We start from the raw sequence: 7029 nt of genomic DNA, 5'->3' as shown, positions 1-7029 counted from the left end.
ACTTTTAGGGAACCTTCCAACCCAAAGAGGTAATTGACTAATTTCTAAGAAACTTATGAAAGTTTTACTGCCATCAAATATTTTCACTGAAAATTGACCTGAAACACCCAGGATGTAAGTGGCCCTATTGGGACCATGCACAAGGTACTTTGGCTTGCCTCTGCATATCACTTTCTGTGCTGAATGTCAGTCTCTTCATGTAGGAGCTTGGTCTTCCATCTCAAGGGTTCTTTTTAACCTTTCCTGTGAGCTTGGAAAAAAATTCATTTGCCTTCTTTGGGACTGAGTTAATTCATTTATAACCTGTCCTTGATAACCCTCCCTTCACAGCAGAGGTCATGGCATTGAGCACTGAATACAATTGCAAATTCACCTCACAGTTAGTCTATACACACACATTTATTCTTGTACAAGTACCTGAAAGGACTGATGGTAATTATCTAGTGGGAAAAGGTGCTTAAAAGTCACCAATGTCCTGTAAGGAGAGACATCTGGAACCTTACTTTTCTCTGGACTCCCAAGTCCACGAAAGGAGGAAATGAGTCTTATTACTTCCAATAGTGATCTAAAATAGATATCCTTGGCTGCTGTAGGCCTCAGAGAAACTTTCCTCTCTGGAGATTTCTGGGTAAATGAAAAATTCTTGTAATCCATTAGGAGTTTAGAGAATAGCAGTGGTTAAATGATTCTCAAAGGGGGAAGATCATTCGGGTGTTACAAATTGCACGAGGTGTACCATAAAACAAAAATAAACAAACAAACAAACAAAAAGGATCAGTGGTAGTCGTTCTTTGGGGCATAGAATTTTCTGTTAGTGGCATAACTTTTGTCCAAGAATTTCTCATTTTCCTTTCAAAATCAATAGGAATGATAGTAGAGGGATATTAACTACCAGTATAAGTGGGGAAAATTAAAATATTGAGAATTAAAAACAAGCCCAGGTTATAGAGGATGTAGGGCAGGGTGAAGTATCAGAATTGGATTTTTCTGTGGCTGAAAAGTTTGTGCTTAAAACCAGGTGTATGAGGCTGATACTCCTTGGCAGTTTCCATGAAAAAGATCTTTTTTTTTTAAACTGGCCAGAGACACCTGCTCTTCTCTTTCTATTCCCAGTGATTCAGAGAGCTCTTGTCTTCTCTCCTGCTTGGCTTGCAACCTTTTTGGTTTGTAGGTATGTTTGAAGGTCCATTTATCTCCATCTGTTATTTAGAAAGGCTATTCTAGCCATTCTGGCATCACCATTGCTGCTGTTCTTTGACATGCACAGCGCCTCAGCTCCTTACAATCCTTTGAGAAAGCCCTTCCATTCAATATAGTCACACAGTCCCAGCTCCTTAAGCTGCTGAAGTCAATGGCAATATCAAATCTGAAAAACAAAAAAGAATCAATTTTGGATCACCCCCCCCATCATCAAAAAGGAGTTAAGACCATAGAGAAGAAAAAGTCTCTGTCCCAAACACTCTTACTCCTATGATGGGGTCACAAAGGCTAAGGCTGGAAGCTCCACTTTCTGCCGCATTTTACTTACCCAATTCTCTCCTTACACTTTGGTAAAATAGAATAGAATTAGCTATTGTAATCAAGAGACAAAGGTATTAATCCAGCACTGTGTTGTGTACTGACCTATAGCAGTCACCTAATTCTTTGTACTCCAGTTTTTCCATATCTAAAATGGGAATGATTGAACCTTTACTCTTCCTATCTCCTGCAAGCATATAAATGTTAACAGTTTAGTATATAACCTTCTCTGGGCTCCTTTAAAAAAGAGTACAACCTCAATCCAAGACATTTCTTGAGATGGTAAGAATTTAATAGGTAGAGATTGCATCTGAGTGAATAATCTCTATCCACTCGGGTTAGATGGTTTTTGATGCATGCTACAGAGGGAGTTATAACTTCTAATTGATTGGGAGAATGCTGAACCACAATGGGTGAGTGGAGAATTGGCGACTCAAGATGTTGGATAACCCCTAGAGATGCAAGCTTGGTCTTTTGAAAGGCAGACAGGAGATCCCCTGAAGCCTCAGACGTGTGAAGAGGGCACCCAACATGTCTATTGGCTTCTAGTCTTGGCAACTCTAGGAATTGCTAAAAGCAGATTCCATTTGATTGAGATCATTTTTTTTCTCTTTGGTGGTGGTGTTCAATTGTTTCAGTCATGTCTGACTCTTCATAACCCCATTTGGGGTTTTCTTGGCAAGATACTGATATGGTTTGCCGTTTCCTTTTCCAGGTCAGATGAGGCAAACAGTGTTAACTTTCTCAGGGTAACACAGCTAGTAAATGTTTGAGGTCAGATTTGAACTCAGGTCTTCCTGATTCCAGGTCTGGCTCTCTATCCACTAAGCCACCTAGCTGCTCTTTGATGAGACGAATTCTTATCCTTCTCACAGCTGCAAAAGTCCCTTATTTTTTTATGTCTTCAGTGTAGTCCAACCTGGATAACTCCCCCAATTTCTATTTGCTGCTTACTTTGATAAAGAGGTTTAACTATAGTCATTTGTGTAATCGTGTTGGGGGGGGGGCGTGAGGGGAACTAGGTTCCATTTGAGAGCTATCAGAGAAAGTGGCACTGATCATCATTGTGGAATCATTAGACTTCAGAGAAGACAACCCAACCTCAGGATCACCATTAAAACAACTCACTTTTTCTTTAATCAAAAGGAAAAGAAAATTTCTTGCAAAAGAAATGATCAGCAATCACTAGTGTAAAATATTCCTGCAGACAAACTCTCCCATGAAGGAAGTATGTGTTTGGCTCATGTAACAGAAAGATGGCTAGACATGTGCATGGCATGAATAGCTGTCATAACAGAGATCTGGCCCACCCACCTCCTAGGGAGACTGTCATTTCTGCTTTTGTGGAAAGCATGAGGAATACTGTGGCTGGGCTTTTTTTTTTCTTTTTTTGGTCCTTCCTTCACTTGTTTTCCAGAGAGGAACTGGGCTAGAAATATATCTACCACTCCTTAAATAGTGGCATTCTGCAGGTGTAATACTTTGGGCAGCCCAGGATCATTTACCCTGATTGCACAAACTGTTATTTCAAACAACTAATACACCTATTTATTAAAGTAAACAGTAAACAGAAATCAGGAAAATTACATAGATTAGAATAGATCAAATAATACTCAAGAGTATAAGAGCTCTTCATCTGGGAGTAAGGTAAAATCTTGGCTCACAAAAGAAATAGAACAATCACCAAGGGCAGTCTGCTTTTAGCAGTATCTAGGTTGAAAGCACTGGAAATCAAGGGATGTGCTGGAGCCCACTTCCCTACTGAACTGAGGCTCCAGGGGATTCTCTTTTTGCTATTCAAAATGTTGGGTTTGCCTCTTACGATCACTTTTCACAAGGACTTCAAATCCCTAGCCTCCAGTCCATCATTACCGAATGTTCTCTCAACCAACTAAGAGTTATGTTTGTCTCTACCATATGCTGTAAAAATCATTCATCTTAAATGTGCAAAGGTGTTATAAAAAGATTTCAAAACTTCACATTCGTTGTTCTATAATCATCTTCCCTAAAGTGAGATTTCACAATGAATTCTCCCTCCTCCCTTCACCCTGCCCCATGTTACTGAGAGGCTGGAGTCTTACAAGTCAAAGGAATGAAGAGATCCATCCATCCACAGCCAGGGATTGCCACTGCCATTGCGGGACAGCCCTGTCCAATAGGAGTAGAAAAACTGAGAGTAGCTCTGAGGCATCACAAATTCCTGTAAGGGAGACAAAGAAAGTGGGTTCTTCTTTACCTTCTCTTTGCACTTTTAGGGCATGTCCATCAAAAGAAAAATTCTCTAATGATGTCACTTGAGCCACCACATTTGGATTAGAAGCAATCAGTAAGTACTTTTTAAGTGCCTACTATATGCCAAATACTGTGTGAGGGATACAAGTTTTAAAAAATGAAAAAAAAATCTCTGCTTTCAAGATCACTCTAATTGGAAACATATGCAACATAAATATAAATTTAATAAACACATACACGTGTGGGTGTGGGTGTATGTATGTCATGGCTAAATACAAGGTAGTTCAGGAAACAAGGAATTAGTAGTTGAGGGACCAGAGAAGGCTTCATGGTGAAGGTGGTGCTTTAGCAGTATCTTACAGGAAGAGTATGATTCTATGAGAAGGAAGTAAGGAGGGCATGCATTCCAGTCTTGTGGGATGGCTAGTGCTAAAACAAAGAGCTATCACAGTCCCTGATTTTCTACATAAGAAAGTAGAAATAGAATGAAAGAATACAAAGACAGGAAGAACAACTGTATCAAACCAAGTTTATATATAGAAAAACCATGTTATCACCAACCAACACTATTGTGAGGCCTCTATGAAAAGTATTCTCACATTTTCTGAAAGGACATCAATTTATTTCAGGGAGGGGGAAGCAAAATATTATCTCTTTTTTTTAGTTTTTAAAAATAAGTTTTTATTGATAATTTCTATTTCTTATATCACCGCAGTTATTTCAAATGTCCTTCCCTCTCTCTCCCAGACATATTTGTCGTATAACAAATAGTAATCTTTAGAAAGGAAGAAAAACCAGTACAATAGATCAATACATTGAAAAAGTAAAAAAAAATACACTCAGTGTGTAACACCTGGGGGGTTCCCACTTCCACAAAGGAGTAGTTGGGTATGTCATCTCATATCTCTTTATTTGAGTTTTGCTTGATCTTTGTAATTTCGTTGCTTTTACCTTCAATTTTCTGGTGTGCAGTTATGTTTTCCACTTACATTGTTGTAGTTACTGTGTATATTTTTTCTTGGCTCTGCTTACTTCACTATGCTTCAGTTCACATAGATCTTTCCATGCTCCTCTGTATTCATCATACACATTATTTCTTATAGCACAGTAATATTCTACTACATTCATGTACCACAATTTTTTTAGCTATTTCCCAATTGATAGGCATCTAATTTGTTTCCAATTCTTAGCTATCATAAAAAATACTGCTATAAAAATTTTGGAATATATAACACTTTTTTCTTGTTGATCAATTCCTTGGGATATAATCCCAGTAAGGTAGTTGCTGGTTCATGTTTTAGTCATTTTACTTGCATAATTCCAAATTGCTTTCCAAAATAATTGTACCATTTCACAGCTCCACCAACAATGTATTAGTGGGCTTATCCTTCCACAACACTTCCAACATTGACTTGGCATTTTTTTTGTCATTTTTGCCAATTTGCAGGGTATAGGGTAAAACCAGAGGGTTGTTTTGATTTGTATTTCTCTTATTATTGGTAATTTGAATCATTCTTTCATGTTGTTGTGAATACTTCACAGCTCTTTTGAAGATTGTTTGTTCATATTATTTGACTATTTATCTATTGGGGAATGGCTATTAGTATGTAGGGTCTAAATCACTAATAATAAGAGAAATACAAATTAAAACAATCCTCTAATAATCATCAAAACAATCTGGTACTGGCTAAGAAATAGAATGGTGGACTGGTGGAATAAATTAGCTACATAATACACAGTTGAAAAGGGCAACTAAGTGGCACAGTAGATAGAGTGCCAGGCCTAGAGTCAGGAAGACTCATCTTCCTAAGTACAAATCTGGCCTCTGACACTTACTAGCCATGTGACCTTGAGCAAGTTACCTAACCCTGTTTGCCTCAGTTCCTCATCTGTAAAATGAGTTGGAGAAGGAAATGGTAAACAGCTTTAGTATCTTTGCCAAGAAAACCCCAAATGGGGTCACAAAGAATTGGACATGACTGAAATGACTGAACAACAACACAGTAGAAGATTTCCATAGTAATCTAGCATGTGATAAACCCAAAGATCCAAGCTTTGGGGGCAAAAACTCACTGTTTGACAAAAATTGTTGGGAAAACTAGAAAGCAGTTTGGCAGAAACCAGGCATAGACCAGTATCTCATACCATATACCAAAATAAGATCAAAATGAGTAAAGAATTTAGATGTAAAGAGTGCTATCATAAGTAAATTAAGGGAGAACAGAAAAATTTGCCTGTCAGATCTATAGATAAGGGAAGAGTTTATGACCAAACAAGAGATAGAGAGCATTCCAAGATGTAAAACAGATAATTTTGATTACATGAAATTTAAAAGGTTTTGCACAAATAAATCAATACAGCCAAAATTAGAAGGAAATTGAGCAGAGGGAGGGAATGTAATTTACAATAAGTTTCTCTAATAAAGGCCTCATTTCTCAAATATATAGGGAACTCAGCCAAATTTATAAAAATAAGAGCCACTCACCAATTGATAAATGGTCAAAGGATAGGAGTCAGTAGTTTTCAGAAAAAGAAATCAAAGCTGTCAATAGTTACATGAAAAAAATGTTCTAAATCACTATTAATTAGAGAAATGAAAATTAAAACAAATCTGAGGAACCACCTCACACCTATCAGATTGGCCAACATGAAAGGAAATGAAAATGAAAACAATACATAATCGGCGGGTGGGGGGGATGTGGAAAAATAAGAACATTAACACATTATTGATGGAGTTATGAACTGGTACAATCATTCTAGAGAACAATTTGTAACTATGCCCAAAGGGCTATAAAAATGTTCATATCCTTTGACCCAGCAATACCACTACTCAGTCTGTCCTAAAGATATCAAAGAAAAAGAAAAAGGACCTATTTCTGCAAAAATATTTATAGCAGGGGGCAGCTAGGTGGTGCAGTGGATAGAGTGCTGACCCTGGAGTAAGGAGGACTTGAGTTCCAATCTGGCCTCAGACACCTGACACTTACTAGCTGTGTGACCCTGGGCAAATCACTTAAACCCATTGCCTAGCCAAAACAAATAAATGAATATATATACATACATATAAATATATATATATATATATATATGTATATATATGCATATGTGTGTGTGTGTGTGTGTGTGTGTGTATTTGTATGTATATCAGCTCTTTTTGCTGTGGCAAAGAATTGGAAATCAAGCAGATGCCCATTAATTGGAAAATAGTTGAACAAGTTATGGTATATGATTATGATGGAATTCTATTGTGCAATGATAAACAGAATGGTTTCAGAAAAA

The 7029-nt window shown here is 37.4% G+C and overlaps 1 protein-coding gene across 1 annotated transcript in view; it reads right to left on the bottom strand.

The window, feature by feature from the left end:
- Positions 1 to 380: 380 nt before the first annotated feature.
- The window catches only part of LOC110218773 (C-type lectin domain family 1 member A-like), a 30557-nt gene continuing 23908 nt past the window's right edge, over positions 381 to 7029 (bottom strand). The window contains exons 5-6 of the mRNA XM_021001736.2: positions 3600 to 3718; positions 381 to 1366 (exon numbers count right to left, since the gene is read on the bottom strand). Coding sequence (XP_020857395.1) covers positions 1216 to 1366; positions 3600 to 3718 — 270 coding nt within the window. The 3' untranslated portion in view covers positions 381 to 1215. The remainder of the gene's footprint in view (positions 1367 to 3599; positions 3719 to 7029) is intronic.

The sequence above is a fragment of the Phascolarctos cinereus genome, unplaced genomic scaffold (assembly GCF_003287225.1).
Source record: "Phascolarctos cinereus isolate Bilbo 61053 unplaced genomic scaffold, phaCin_HiC Scaffold_1;HRSCAF=81, whole genome shotgun sequence".
Taxonomy (NCBI): domain Eukaryota; kingdom Metazoa; phylum Chordata; class Mammalia; order Diprotodontia; family Phascolarctidae; genus Phascolarctos; species Phascolarctos cinereus.
The sequence above is the reverse complement of the archived record's forward strand: the minus strand, read 5'-3'. Positions and strand labels throughout refer to the sequence as shown.